This window comes from Nothoprocta perdicaria, unplaced genomic scaffold (genome assembly GCF_003342845.1).
Source record: "Nothoprocta perdicaria isolate Ctin4 unplaced genomic scaffold, notPer1 scaffold_11, whole genome shotgun sequence".
Lineage (NCBI taxonomy): Eukaryota > Metazoa > Chordata > Aves > Tinamiformes > Tinamidae > Nothoprocta > Nothoprocta perdicaria.
The window spans coordinates 3,430,027-3,445,660 of NW_020454205.1; the positions used below are offsets into that span (position 1 = coordinate 3,430,027).

The 15,634-nt window shown below is 38.7% G+C and overlaps 1 protein-coding gene across 1 annotated transcript; it reads right to left on the reverse strand.

Moving 5' to 3' along the window:
* Positions 1–157: 157 nt before the first annotated feature.
* CFLAR (CASP8 and FADD like apoptosis regulator) lies at positions 158–15,558 on the reverse strand. Its single transcript, XM_026049856.1, has 11 exons — positions 15,506–15,558; positions 13,192–13,333; positions 11,841–12,275; positions 11,238–11,343; positions 10,449–10,584; positions 10,157–10,254; positions 9,360–9,411; positions 8,651–8,700; positions 8,152–8,230; positions 3,044–3,557; positions 158–2,098 (listed from the first exon to the last, which is right to left on the reverse strand). The coding sequence occupies exons 3-11, from the start codon at positions 12,134–12,136 to the stop codon at positions 1,960–1,962; spliced, it is 1,470 nt and encodes a 489-aa protein (XP_025905641.1). The 5' UTR covers positions 12,137–12,275; positions 13,192–13,333; positions 15,506–15,558; the 3' UTR covers positions 158–1,959.
* Positions 15,559–15,634: the final 76 nt, after the last annotated feature.

Here is a 15,634-nt window from a genome sequence, read left to right on the forward strand (position 1 = left end):
TGTATTTCACTTCCTGTATTTAACATATCAATAAAATTCTAAAAAGGCGTAACAAGACTGAAAATTTAAATTTAATGATATAAAATGCTCAGTGAATGTATTATACAAAATGATATTTTAACATAAATAAATACATATATATATATATCTATGCTCAATCTTAAAATTGTATATGGAGGCTTAAAGAAAGAATATAGAATAAAACTTGTTTACTGGCTTTCTTCTCTCAGTACACTCAAACAGTCATCAATCAGCAGTTTGAGAATCTCTTGGACCAGGAAGAAACTGGATTTGTATTACATAAAAAGGAAACACTTATCAGACACTTATCAAAAATATATATCAGATTATGCTCATCAGATATAGCTGAAGCACTAAAAGTTCCACAGGAACTTAAGGAAATATTTCTGAACAGTCAGGGTGACAGAGCACTGGTAGAGGTTGTGAAGAGAGGTTCTGGAGTCTCCTTCTCTGGAGATCTTCAAGACTCACTTGGACACAATCCTATGCCACGTGCTCTATGTGACTCTGCGTGTGCAGGGGGTTAGACTAGGTGACCTCTAGAGTATACATACTCCAGAGGTCCTTCCAACCTTAAGGATTCTATGATTCTATCTGCTCTTTGCCAAATAAAAGTGAATGCTAGTTTCCATTTTGAAAACTACTTTTTTTTTTTTCTGAATGAAACTTGCGAAATATGGTTTCCACTGCTACCAGAATAAATTTAATTGCTCTGCCATCATAATTAGCATATACTACTGCTAGCTGCCTGTGAGACTTGGCAGGCAATAGAATGCATTGTTGGTAAAATTATATAAATGAGGACATCTGAGTTTTGCTCAAATCCAATGCAGCTATATAATAAAACAACATTTTTTGCATTTTTTTAACTCAACAAACTAGCATATAATATACTATCAAAGTATACTTTCCTTTTTGCAGACATGAAATACATATGTGCCTCAAGGATGCATGGCATAACTACACCAGAAATGAAGCAAGGCAAGCCAAAGTCTGGAAATTTCTTCCTGGACAGGAAACTATAAGACTATTGAAATTCTACAAGTGGCTTGTTTTAGGAAGGAGCAATATGCCATAAATTCAGCAACAATACATCTCAAAACATATCACCTAAGCTGTAGTGTTTATATATAGTGTTCAGATCAACTGAGCTCTGGATGCTCACATTTGCGAATTTCAATGTAATTTGAGAAAAAATTGCTACATTGTAGGCAATTTTCTATCATGTCTCTTTCAGAAGGACAAAAGCAGCCCCCTCCCCCAAAAAAAGACTGTCGCTTTTAGAAACATGCAGCCCGTAGGTACCCTGGAGAGTACTGAGGACACAGGATTCTTGATTAATCAAAATCTCTAATGCAGCAGGCAGACGGGATCTGAATTATTTAAAAGATAATTTTTCTCCTTGCTGCACTTTTGCTACAGTCTGTGGAGGCATGCAGACCTGAACTACTTTATTATAGAGGAATAAGACTTGTTAGGAAGACATAGTAGCTGTTGAGTGTGTATCAGTGGTTTGCATGGTAGTCTGCTTTAAACATCAAGAAAGTCCTCATCAGTGCACTGCTACCAGGTATCCTTAAACAAAACAAAAAAACCACAGGACCTTGAAAAAATCCAATAGGTGGGATTTTCCAATAGCAATAGGTTAAATGGTTTAGAGTTCTTTCACACTGTTTAGCTGTTGCATTTGGCACAACATCTGTAGGTTTAATACTGCATTCTTAGCTGCCATTCTTATTCATGTTTTCTGAGACTTTTCTATTAAAATACTGAATCTAGTGTCTTACACCCCTCAAAATGCTTCTAAACCCCCACATTCAGAAGCAACATGCAGTTGAGATACAAAGACAGTAATACTACTTGAAGTATGTATGAAGGTGTTCAGATATAGGCCTTTTTTTTTTAAAGGTATTTCAGACATACACTTTCCAAAAACAATTAAGTAGGAGAAAGAAAAAGTTTTTTCCTCAATGTGTGTTGGAGCAGAAGTGAGTATTGCTGGCTTGGGTCAATGGTCTTGTTCCATTCATAGACTTCTCTGTTCAGTTCTGTATGGATGTCTAAAATTGAGAGTTTCCTGCAGCAAAAGAAAACACAACTTTTCTTCAGAGAATGAAGCAGAACAACAGTTAAGAACCCACAAGATCAAAGATACTTTCAAACTCAGTAATAAGAAAGTTTTTTGAGTTTTAGTCTTTACATAGATGTTACATTTATACCTTTTTAAAGGTTGAATATGCATTTCTGAGAGTATATGTTATATCCCAAATCACTATGATATCTGTTATGCTCTCCATTCCTGCTGACTTGTGATTTGGTCACAAGATTTTAAGATTGTGAAAAGGTACGAACTGATGACCTGCAGCTACCTTGAAACACAGCAGCTAGCTGACGGGTAGACCAAATGTACAATGAAGAGTTTTGCTGGTGAAGTTATATATGTAAATATATCTGATTTTTACTCAAATCTCTTTTGATAATATCTTTGGATAATCACTTTTTAGAGTTTCAACTCAAGATTCAAACTGTCCATCCTGTGGATCCCGAAAGAAGGGCAAAGTATATCTCAAGAAAATAATAATAAAGAATCCTTCTGTTTCAACAATCATTCTCCCACAGATTGAGGCTTTTTATATTTGCAAGCTGGGCCCTTCTTAATGGCTTAAGAGCCAGGCCTCAATCTGACAATTGCTATACATGCACCTGGTATTTCGGAGAAAAAAATTTTGAGCGTTTGCCTAAAGCACTGCAATCTGCAGAAATGACACACATTGTCCAGGTCAGGTCCCTCTCTTCACATTCTGCAAGTCACAATCCCATAACACACTTTCATTTTACAATCGAGAATGAGAAGCTTCACTCCTACTCTATAGTACCTTCCTGTGTCATCATTCCAGAATGAGGTCTTTTATCCTGTGACACAACATAAGGACACTTCAGAATCAGAAGGTATAAAAGTTAACACAGTTCTTCCCCTATGACAGTAGTCTGTTCTAGAAAAAGGGGTTCTTCTTCTATTTACCTTTTGTGGGGATTGCGGAGTAGCCCAGCCAGACAACGTAGGTAATATGAGGATGAACTTCGAGACCTTTCCAGTGCAGACACATCCACCTTGCACTGACTCCAAAAGATGTCTGCCACTTGGGGGATGGCAACTTTCCATGGTGTTTTTGCATTAGAAATGATGCTATCATCATTTCCATCTACTTCCAACAGACTAGCACCTCCTTGCTCATTTTCTGGCACAATATAACTTTGAATGAAGAAGAGCTTCGGTTTTCCTAGAAGTTCAGGACAGGAGTCTGCAGTGAAGTATTTCTTTACTCGTTCCAGTGGGAATCCAGGAAAGGTCTCATCTGTACAGAACACGCTCTGAGGGCTACCACGGCTGACCAATATGCAGATGAAACTGTCAAAATTTCTGTGCTTCTGCAACCTTGCAAATTCACGCAATTTTTTATCCATGGTGTCAATACTTAAATGTCTGAAACAATGAACTTCATAGCCTAAGTCTCTGAAGGTCTCTTCTAAAACATCTGGAAGAAAAGCAAGACATAATTAAATCAAGGCTCAATCTCAACTCTCCTGAAGAAAAACATTATTTATAGTAGATCACTACTGGAAATAAGATGTTCATTTCATCACAACATCTGAAAACCCAAGAGACTTCACATTAATCACAGAGTGCATACTTATGGTACTATAAGCATTTCATCTTTCCTAAGAGTTATACACTTCATGACAACGGACACACTAGGATGTGGCACATAATTCCATCAATTTTTGCACATTTTTGTTTGCTGGCAGTATCTCAGGGAACTAATTTTAGGACTTAAAATTTTATCAGGGAAGAGAAGACACTAGAAAATTCTTCACAGAGAACAGGCTTGTAAAGGAGAGGAATGGGTAGGATAGGAATCTGTTTAATTTGTCAAAATTAATCTGAATGCTAATTATCACGGAATGGATAGAAAAACAAAACAAAACAGAGGCACTCTTTCAGTCTAAAAGGAACCTTCAGCAGTCATTCATACTTGCTATTAAATAAAATTGACTTTAAGTGAAGAGTTAATGGACCCTAAACTGTAACAAGCCTAGTGACAGAATGAATTTTTAGCAACAAAAAGCTGAACACTGTTGATGATCAATTTCAAATGTGTCAGAAAATAAAAGCCAAAATCAAAATTTAACATAGTTGCATGCATTTGTATTAACATGTACTACAGGAAAGCACATTATGCTCTCAGTAACTCACTGGTCAAGGAGGACTTAGGCAAACTGCCCACCCATAAATCTACGGGCCCGGATGGGATGCACCCAACAGTGCTGAAGGAACTGGTGGGGGTTATTGCTCAGCCGCTCTCTGTCATCTTCAAGGAGTCATGGAGAGCAGATGAGGTGCTGGAGGATTGGAAGAGAGCCAACATCACTGCAGTGTTCAAAAAGGGCAAGAGGGATGAGCCGGGAAACTACAGGCCGATCAGCCTTATCTCCATCCCTGGAGAAGTGATGGAGCAGCTCATCTTATAGAGCATCTCTAGGCATGTGAAGGTGGTGACCAAGAGCAGTCAGCATAGATTCACCAAGGGGAAGTCATGTCTGATGAACCTAATAGCCTTCTATGATGGGATGACTGTCTGGCTGGATGAGGGGAGAGCCGTGGAGAGGGGAGGGCCTTGACTTCAACAAGGCTTTCAACACTGTCTCCCATAATATCCTTGCGGGGAAGCTCCAGATGTGTGGACTGGATGAGTGCACAGTGAGGTGGATTGAGATGGCAGAGCCCAGAGGGTGGTAATAAATGGGGCCGAGTCCAGTTGGAGGCCTGTGGCCTGTGGTGTCCCGCAGGGATCAGTACTGGACCCAGTGCTGCTCAACCTCTTCATCAATGACTTGCACGAGGGCACAGAATACACCTTGAGCAAGTTTGCAGATGATGCCAAGCTGGGTGGAGTGGCCAACACTCCGGAGGGCTGTGCTGCCATTCAGAGGGACCTGGACAGGCTGGTGAGTTGGGCAGAGAGGAACCTCATGAGGTTCAACAAGAACAAGTGCAGGGTCCTGCACCTGGGGAGGAGCAACCCCAGACATCAGTACAGATTAGGGGTTGCCATGCTGGAGAGTAGCTCTACAGAGAGGGACCTGGGAGTCCTGGCTGACAAGTTAACCATGAGGCAGCAGTGTGCCCTCGTGGCCAGGAAGGCCAGTGGGATCCTGGCCTGCACCAGGAGGCTGTTGTCAACAGGTGGAGGTGATCTTGCCCCTCTACTCAGCTCTGGTGAGACTGCACCTGGAGCACTGGGGGCAGTTCTGGGCTCCTCAGTATAAGAGGGACGTAGAGGTTCTAGAGAGGGTCCAGCAGAGAGTGATGAAGATTGTGAAGGGACTGGAGTATCTCTCATATGAGGAGAGACTGAGTGAATTGGGCCTGTTTTCTCTGGAGAAGTCTGAGAGGGGATCTGATTAATATGTGTAAGTATATGAAGGGGGAATGTAGGGTGGAAGGGGACAAGCTCTTCTCAGTGGTGGCCAGTGATAGGACAAGGGGCAATGGGTGTAAGTTGAAACACAGGCAGTTTCACCTGCATGTGAGGAAGAACTTCTTTTTTGTGAGGGTGACAGAGCCCTGGAACAGGCTGCCCAGGGAGGCTGTGGAGTCTCCTTCTCTGGAGGTTTTCAAAACCCACCTGGATGCCACTCTCTGCAACACGTTCTAGGTATCCCTGCTGGAGCAGGGGGGTTGGACTAGATGATCTCTAGAGGTCCCTTCTGACCTCAACCATTCTGTGATTCTATAACTACTTTCAGTGTTCATTAATTTGGGAGTAAAGCAAAAAAAATCGTGGTGGTTAGAACAACACACATTTAAGTGTTCTGTGGAACTACAAGCTACCACTTTTAAAGCTTCAGCATCACATCTTTATTATAAACTGCGTGTGTGTGTGTATATCTATCTTTATCTACACCCTAAACATAGTTTCTAGTAAAATGACAGGAGAAAAGTGCTGTATAGACATTAGAAACAAGTCTTTTTCCTTGATTCTAGAATTTTATCAATCCCTAATTAGCAGAGGCAAAGGACTGTGCTACTGCAGAGGTAACTGGTAGCAAAGTAACAGGTCGGCTAAAATGGTGTTCTCTTTGAGACCCAGGCAGTGAAAACGGAGAACAGAACTCAAATGTGCTCAGCAAAAACAAAGGAGAGATAGCAATTCTATAAACTCTACCACTACAGTTACATAGTGAACAAAGATTGCAGAATTTTCTTGCTGTTTTGTTAGTCTGATTAAATTCTTCAGAAGACGTTGCTGACACTTGTTTGTTTTGTAATTATAGAGGAAAACCTGCTCTATCTACAACAATAAAATAGGTCTTCAAAATTCATGTGGAAGACAGAATCAGGTACTGAGCTGGTTTTGCTCAAGATCTATTTAGTCTTAGTACCTTTTAGCAAATACCTACTGGCTGAGGCACTTAATCCATTAGAGGGCAGTCATGCATTCAGAAAGCATGAGTTACAGAACCTAGTGCTTTTTCTGTGACTTACATCAGTGGTGCATACATTATGTAAAGGAAGATACAAACATGCTCATATCTCATTAAAGACCAAGGTATTTTCAAACCTTGGGTCCTCTTCTACTCTCCACAACCGCATTTTCTCTGGATATGTCGAAATGCTTCCCTGCCTGCCCCAGTAGCAGACCACAACTTGTAGCAAGTGTGATGAGATCCAATCTTTTACATGTAGCCCTATTCAGGTGTTAACTCCTGTCACCTCCAACACCACTCATTCTATGACAGCAAGTATCTTGGTATTGGACTAGACCCTATTGTGCTGCCTTCCAGATAAAGGCTGTATAATTCATTTCTTGCATCAAAAAACAGTTGTGCTCTAACTCTAGCATGACAGAAGAGCTAGGAAGTAAAGCAGAAGTCAAAACATCAAAAGAAAGGTTCAATCTCAAGAGAGAAGGAGAGAAAAAAAAAATGAGAGTACAGGTAAAGTCATGTATTGGTATGAACAATTCAGTTTCTACACTTTTTTCCTTTTTTTTTTTTTTTTTTTTCTTTTATTTTTGCCAGAGATAGTTCATGAGCCTAACAGGACAGAGAGAAAAAGGGATCCTAGAGAATGCTGCTCAGTTGCATATAGCTGAGCTCCATGCTTTCTTCTGTCCCTCTTCCCGACTCACAGCAGGACTGTGAATTTTTCGGGTTGCTGGTACCCTACTAGAAAGCTAAGTATCTTGTTTTATGTATTGTTCTAAAACTTATTGTTAAACAAATTTTCTTGCTGTGTCTGTCATCTGCATTTACTCTCCGACTACAATATTAAGAACCGTAAGTTGGTCTGTGTGGGCCGTTAGTTACAAGAAATATAAAAGACATGACTCTTCCCCCATATCTCCTAGCATATTACGGAACTGATTGCAAGCATTCTCATTCTCTCCATTTTTATTTTTAGCACCAAGTGCTCCACTGACTAAAGAGGTTTCGGCTTACGCAAGAGCTTTCAATTCTAAAATTGCAAACAGAAAAATTTAAACTTTAACCAAAATACGTTTAATTTTTTCGGGCAAATTTTAACCTAATCAAGAAATTAACCTTTTCTTTACCCTTTAAAACTGTGATGACAGTTTCGATTAAACTGTACAAGACAGAATACAGGCCTAGTTGTGTTATGATTATATATTGTCAGCTATGCAAAATCTGTGGTATCCACTATGATTACACTTCAAGTGCAACTCCATTTATTTTTAAATGGTGTGAAACATCCTGTTTACCATACCTTGCAATAATCTGTATGAGTATAGCTGAACTACTTCATTGGTCTCTCTGAAAACCATTTACTTCCCCTTCTCTGAACATCAGTTTCCCACCCAAATTCTTTTCTTTAGTGCCCCTTAACCTATAAGGCAAACTTTCTTTTTTTTCTCCCCCAACAGTTAGGAGTTTCAGATTGGGCCTTTCAATTCTCTGCTTTAGAAGACTTGCTATAAATAACAGACTGGCTGAGTAAAACAACATGACCCTGGTCTGACTGGTGGATTTACATCATATTCTTTATATTAAGTCATTTAAATTATCTGAGATTAACAATAAAAAGAACTTCAATTTCCAGATACTTACATGAGTCATTGCCAATACAGTCTATGATCAGGCATATTCCTAAAGGCTGACTTTGCATTCTGTATTGATCATCGAACATCTAAAGAAAGTGAAAGGGCAAATACAAATTTGGTGATGCTTCTTGCTTCTCACAGGAAACAGACTCACAGACTTGTTTCTTGCATATATCTTTTTGCACTTGAAGAAGCCTTGCCGTTTCTAACAGATCAAAAAGGTCTGACTTCCAATGAATTTTGATTTAGCTTCTACTCATGAAAATATATGTTTTGCATTCATATCATTTATGCATGCTTTTTGCACAGTTTTGATTGCCTATTAGCATCTAAGATTTCATAGTAAAGCTATATTCTAAAAGCAATTCACACGACCTGTTTAAGGCACACGAAAATAGAGATGTATACATTCTGTTTGCATGCAATTACAGAAAACCTCAAACTCAATGAAAACTAATGGAAATATATAGGGAGACTAATAAGTATACATAAGCACATACACATACCTTATGTGACATTGGTTCTGATTCCTGAATTGATATATGGACTGGCTCTGCTGTGGTTAAAACATATGTATTTAATCTCAACATGCAGGCATCAGTGACACCTCTTTGAGACGAAATCATTTAGAAAGATGTTACTTGGAACACAGTCTACATTACTTGTAACAACTACTATCTCTCTCCTACGCTGAGAACATTCAGCTAATTATTTTTTTAAAAATCACCATACTTGAGAGTTATAATTCATTTCCAGAAAGAACACAATACATATGTTAGGAAGCTGACACTAACTAGACAACATGCTGGCTGGCCTGGTGGAGGTGTCCATAATTAAACTGACACAAAAACTCCCTAGTAGAGACAATTGTATGGCAGACAAAACGGACACAAATTTTGTCTGTGTTCCGGTGGGGAGAACACACCTGCACTACACTGGCCACCTGGGCTGACTAGTCTCTATCTTCAATAACTCTTTTCACAAATAAATTATATAATCCATTAAATAGTTATGAAAGTGAAAGCCCTAGTTATTTCAAGAAATTTTAAAGATAGGGCATCCCTCCCTGCAAAACAAATACAAGAGAACAACAAGATGGGGATTAGATATACCAAATACTCAGAAACTCCTACTAAAACGTGTAAACACAGCTATTACCTAACTCAATACATTTCGTTCTTTTTGATAATCACAACTCTGATGGATTGTTCTTACCATGAATAAGGCTTTGCCTGTTTTGTGTTTTCTCCTGATTCACACCTTGGATCTAAAACAAATAAAAAGCTTTTAGAAACTAGTATATATTATAAAATACAACAAAATAGTATTTTTATTCATCAAAAAAAAAAGATTACATATTGTTTCCTACATATTACCAAGGACAAATTTGCATGAATTCAAGAGGAAGTTATAATAATATTAGAACACTATGGATAGTCAATATAAATTCTTTCCCATTACCAGTTTGGAAAACAAAGCTGTTATGGCTGTGCTAGTGGAGACAAACTGAGCAATGGGTTTGTATGTAAGCTTTGCACATGTGTATCTACTGAAAACATGCAGAAAACATTTCTCTGCAAGGCTAAAGAGAGGTCACATCATCACAACATCAGATCCAGACCAAACACAGGAAGTTTCGCCTGCAGAAAATTTGATTGAAAGTAATCTAGTGGATGACTTTTGACATATTCGGAGATCTTTGCTAAAAGGAAATTAAAATAAAACAGAAAAAGTTTTCCTAAAAAAAGGAAACCATAACTTTCAACTTCCAAAGCTGAAATGCTGACAGGAAAAACTTCATAGAAAGTCTTTACAAAGGAGTTTTCTCAGTGTCAGAAAATGTAGATCAGGTTCTAACATCAGCAAATAACAAGAACTAGAGAACTAAACCAAGTAACATTCTGGTTGCAAGGAATCTCTCATTCCTTAGGTCCCAAGAAGATATAACTTCTTTTAATGTTGGGCAATATTTACAGACAAATAAAGGATCTATTCATTTATTTTATACTTACCCCTGAATTGTAAAGGGGATCAATCAGACTGAGATTAGGGAGAGATGCCTGAAGTGCATTTACATATACTGGCTGAGAATGAACGGAGGACATTATAGCTGAAAATTTAACAGAAACACACTGAAAAATACACTGATTTATTAACCATTTTAAAGCCTAATCCTTGAAGCATGAAAGTACTCTGACACATAACTCGAAAGTTTTGTTTTAGTAAAAAGTCACCTAATCCTTACCGTAAGGACTATTCAGTTAAACAGACAAATAAATAAATTTATTTTGAAAAGCATTTTACCTTCTTGTTTGTATTTCTGAATTTTCCTAATCAGGTCGATTCTGTGAATGTTTTGAAAACAGTCTTCTAATAAATCCAGTTGATTAGGAGCCACCAAATTTAGTTTTTCTAGGTCAACCACAACGGCTATAAAACTCTGGAACAGCAACAGGGAAAAAAATACTACTAAAAACTGTCCTACTAGTAATTTGCTCTCTAGCAATAACTCTGGGAAAAGTAAGGCCACTAGGTTAACAAAGCAACGCAGGAAATAAAGTGATGAGGTAGTAAGGATTGTATATTCAGGAATTACACACATAACCCTTTCTTAGACAAGAACAACTTTAAAAGAAGGAATTTTGCCTTTGTCTCTCTCTCCTGTGCTCAATGGACAAGTTTTCTGAATCCTCTCTACTGAAGTGCTTATTTCTCAGAGCTCTCAGAAGCAGACATTTAGAATGTAAGTAGGCTGAGAATGATTTAGTTAAAGCTGTTCTTTTGTAAATGAAACAGAGCACAAACAAAAAGTGGTAAGTCAAGGGAGATCCTATATATGCGAACATGCAGATCGGCAAATCGTAAATACTGAAGAAATACTTTATGTCTTCCACCTGTGAGATTCATGGGATACATGGTAATACCATGAATCACTATAGCAGCTCTTTCCTGCTCTGCCTTACTGCTTTTCTAGCTTGTAGTACAAAAAACAAAAACAAAAACAAAACAAAACAAAAAACCAGCCACATTCCCATTACTTTTTACTTTAATTTCTCATTGCTCTAAAGTAGAAGGCTAGGAGGGAGAAGTTACCTTATCTTTTCCCATTTTCATATGAGGTACATAATCTCTGAGTAGGAAAACAAGAGAATCGACCTCTTCTTTTTCCAGATTCTCATTGATCTCTGCCATTAACACTCTGAAATGAAATTGAGACACTTCTAAAACATTAGCTTTCAGCAGGATCCCACCCTTGCCCATCTCCCCATCTTCTCTCAAGTTCCAGTTTCAATGCACCATTCCTAATTAAAAAGCAGGAACAAATTGCACTCTGTTACAATCCATTTACAAAACACCTACTCTTCCTCATCTGCTCCTGTGTCTTTCTATAACTATTTTTAAATGGGAGGGTTCAAGGCTGGAAATCAAGATACATAATTTTTGTTCCTGTCTCTGCTTACATCTTGAGATAGAATGTCATGACTTATGAGAAGATACCAAAGCTTACTTTAGGGATTAAACTTTCAATACTCTTTTCATTATAATTTTAACATTATAACTTTTACATATGATGCCCTTTTCTCTTCCTCTTCCATCCAGACAATTTCTAAAGGAAAAAAAAGGGGAGAGGGGGACAAAAAAAAAGGAGCATTTTGAATAAAAGAGTAGCCTTGAAATCTGAAAAACATACATTACCTGTAATTAGAAATAAGTCTGGGACACCTGGCAAGGTTAGCTTCCACTGTTGCCTTCTCAGTCTTCAGGATCCTCCTCAGCATGTCAAACCTCTTAATTCTGTACAACAACTCAGACAAGCCAAACAGAGACAGTTTCTCCCTCTCATTCAAAGCCGTCAACAGCTCTCTAAGGTTTGCGGTAGCTAAGTCAGGAGCAAGGTCCCGACATAAGAAAATCATTAGCTCATCTTCTTCTTTATCCAATTCTTGTTCAATCTGGTGAATAAGGGCAGATGGCACTTGGCACTTTGTCATCACTTGGTTGCTGTCCCTTTAAAATTGATCTCCTTCCTTTTTTTTTTTTTATACAGGAAGCCACCATGACACAAAGCCCATTTCCACAGCAGTGCTTCTCCGGTGTTCAGTCTTAACTAGATGTGCTACAAAAGTAGCTCTGAGGGAGAGAATGAAAAGGTTCTAATCAGTGATCTAAGCTAAAGTGTCTAAGTGTCTAAGCTAAAACTTCTTTCTAGAGATATCCACTAACAACTAAAACGTCAACTTAGACTATAAAGACCTACTGTTCTCGAAGGGGTTCTCCCAGATGTTCATTACAGAACAAAAAGTAGTTGGTAGGTCATAAGAACTTCAATTTTTTGAGTCGTAAGTAAAATTACCTTAGCACAAGCCTGTAAATTCCATAGGAAGTGAAACAACCAATCAGAAAAAGTCATCAGCCTGCTGATAAGCAGTCACATTTTAAGTGCTTCTGGAAATAAGAGTTAAGTTATACAGCATTTTAAATCTAAAATTCCAATCTCTTTCTACCAACCCACCATCCCCTATTTTGACCCAGAAGTTCCAAGATGTAGTGTAATGCCATGTCACGGACAGAAGTACTTAAAAAAATACATAAATGATACTACCAGGTATTTGTAATGTGCTTTATCTTAAATCAAAACAAAGGAAGTATTCACAACATAATAGTCTTCAGCAGTCACCTTCAATTTTAGAGTACAAGATGGGTTGTCTTATCTGCTAGTATCTTCTCAAGCGATTAAACCACGCAAAGGAAAAAAAAAAAAGTCCAATCTTCATTATGCTGTTTTATGATCTCTGAAGGCACAAATAGGCCACAGGCTGCCTTTTCTTCCACTGTGACATTTATGTTTCACAATACCAAAAACTGAAATTAAATTCAAAACTAGGAAAAAAAAAAAGAATAAAACTCTTGGAATTAAGAGTATTTAGGTTCAATTTCTCCTGTCACCACCAGAACTACTTATTTTCACTAACTCCCTTCATGTAAGATAGATCACATGTCACCGTAGAAAAAAGCTGAGCAGTACTTCCAGTGCTGAATCTCTTACCTGTATGCAGAAACATAGAAAGACAGACATCTGATCATGGCTGTCTTACTGATTTACACATCCAGATCCAGCACACATTGGTTTTCATCCAGTATTTTCCAAGGATGGTCCATATACAGAATTGATAATCTCAGCTCATTTTCTGTCAGAAAAATATCAAAATTATAAATTGCAGCTGGGGGTTATTGCTAAGATTAATGGGGAAAACTATGGAAAAAAACTGTTATGATCACACATTCTTTGGCTTGATTTCAGATGGTGTTTTGAACTAGGCTATCAGGGAGAACATCTAAGCCTACAGTCAGTGGCCAAGAGTACACTCTTGTAGAGTTTGAAGAATGTAATTTGTAATTATTGCTAAAAGAAAATACTTTCAAAGACCTTCCTCTTTTGTTCAGTGTTGCACACACCGAGGAAAGATTTCAGCACACAGGTTATAGTGCAGGAAGATGGTTAATACTAACCAAACTCTGTGTCTTGTAAACAAAAACAAACAAAAATCAGTCGTGCCTCCCTGAGGTACACTTATTTTAATTACATTCTCAACTTAAAAGAGATCCAAAATCACTGCAAATAGCAGAAATCTTAACGCAACCACTGGCATCAATGTATCTGAGGGTACTACAAGACTGTCTCAGCAATGTTAGGGGCGGTGAGTAAAAGGGGCAGGCCTACAGACACAGCAAAGAATCATACTTATCGTAATCAAATGATGAGGAAAGCCCCAGGTACAATAATGGAGGATGACTGGAGAGGAGACAGTTTTTCTGTAAGTCTGGCTATTTCAGTTCACAATCACCCCAAATTTTCACAGGATTTTGTGGAGAAAAAAAATAAGTCATGAGGTCTCTGAAAAAAAATGACTCATCAGTGATCCTGTGACCCCAAAAGAGGACTGACAGAAAACCATGTCTCAAGGGGATTACTACCAAAGCACACTTAAATGCAAGTTTCTGCTTTTATTAAACTTTCAGGCGTTCCTTAACAAAGTGGAAGGTTTTAAAGCTGATCGGACATTCCCATGATGAATTTCTCACCTACAGCTATGGGAAAGCACCCCTGTCAAGGGTACATTTAATGTAAGCTTACATTGACTTAAATTTATTAAGATAAACACCTTAGAAATAAAAAAATAAGACAATGTATTTACTTTTCAGACCACATTAGTCATTTTCATTCCATACTAGGAAAGTAGCTAGGAAAACATCAGTGTATTAACATGCTTCTATGCAAATACTAAAATTAGTTATAATCTTGTTTTCTGTACAGTCTTACACTGCCTGTTGTCCATGTGGAATGCACCCAAAATCAAGGGCCAGTATTACATTAAGAAATAGAAATCTTTCAAGACAAACAGGGAAACCTTTTGCACTTTAATGATCATGTACAATTACAACCTGCAAGCTGAGGCAGCATATCTTTCTTGGATGTTTCATAAGTGTAGTAAGCATCTCTACAGCAGCAAAAATAGGATCTACCATGAGCATTTACAGTTCCTGCTTGGAAAGCCCTCTGTTTCACAGGATGAGTTGAACAGAAGCCCTCCGCCAGAGCGTGAGTGGAGGTCACTAGCTCTAAGGCAGTACATTTTGTGCCCCTCCATGCTACTTTGATAGAAGTGGTCAGATCATACGCTGCTCATTTTCATCATGTATCATCTGACTTTTTTTTTTAAGTGCTGAGTATTTCAGGGCATTTTCCACAAGTTTCAAATTTACCCGTAAAGAAAGATTATCTGGTATGAGGCTATCAGGGAAAGCCCACTGTAACTTCCAGCTTGCTCATCCTTGTATTAGGCCTAAATGCTTTGCTCTCTGTGTAAACCAGCAGAGACCACATTAGTTTCCCCTTAAGAGTGAGCTAGTTTAACATTCCAGTCTTCCTAATAATACAAAAAAAAAAAAAAAAAAAAAAAAAAAAATAAAAAAAAATAAAATAAAATAAAATAAAATAAAAAAAAAAAAAAAAAAAAAAAAAAAAAAAAAAAAAAAAAAAAAAAAAGGCTTTACCCTGGGGAATTTCAAGGATTTCCGCCCGATTTTAACTACGCCACTTCAACCTGAACGAACAGCACCGAGAAGCAAACTCGGCCCTTCACGACAGGGCGCTGGGTTTCGTTTCTCTTCGCAAGTACGGGCGGTTCGCGCCTCGCTGGCGCCAGGCCGCCCACCCCATCGCTGTCCCCAGCCCGGCTCGGAGCCCCTTCAGAGCGGATCGTGGCGGGACGATGGCCCCATCGAGGAGCAGGGCGTGCGGGGCCGCCTATCCTAAGGGCTCGGGGAGAGGGAAAAGGTAGAGGGGAGGCATAACGCACCCAGGCGCGCCCAGAGCGTCTCATCCACGGCGGCGGGGACAGGTCCGGAGCTGGGAGCGCCGGGGGGGAGGAGAGGGGGCGGTGTCGAGACCGGTACCGGGCGTGGTTTCTAGGCACGGGGGGGATATA

Coding starts and splice junctions, on each gene's coding strand:
- CFLAR (XM_026049856.1), bottom strand. CDS start 12,136: ATGACAAAGTGCCAAGTGCCATCTGCCCTTATTCACCAGATTGAACAA. Junction 9,412..10,156: donor ATCCCCTTTACAATTCAGGG/GTAAGTATAAAA, acceptor TATTTGTTTTAG/ATCCAAGGTGTGAATCAGGA. Junction 2,099..3,043: donor CTCCGCAATCCCCACAAAAG/GTAAATAGAAGA, acceptor CTTTTGCTGCAG/GAAACTCTCAATTTTAGACA.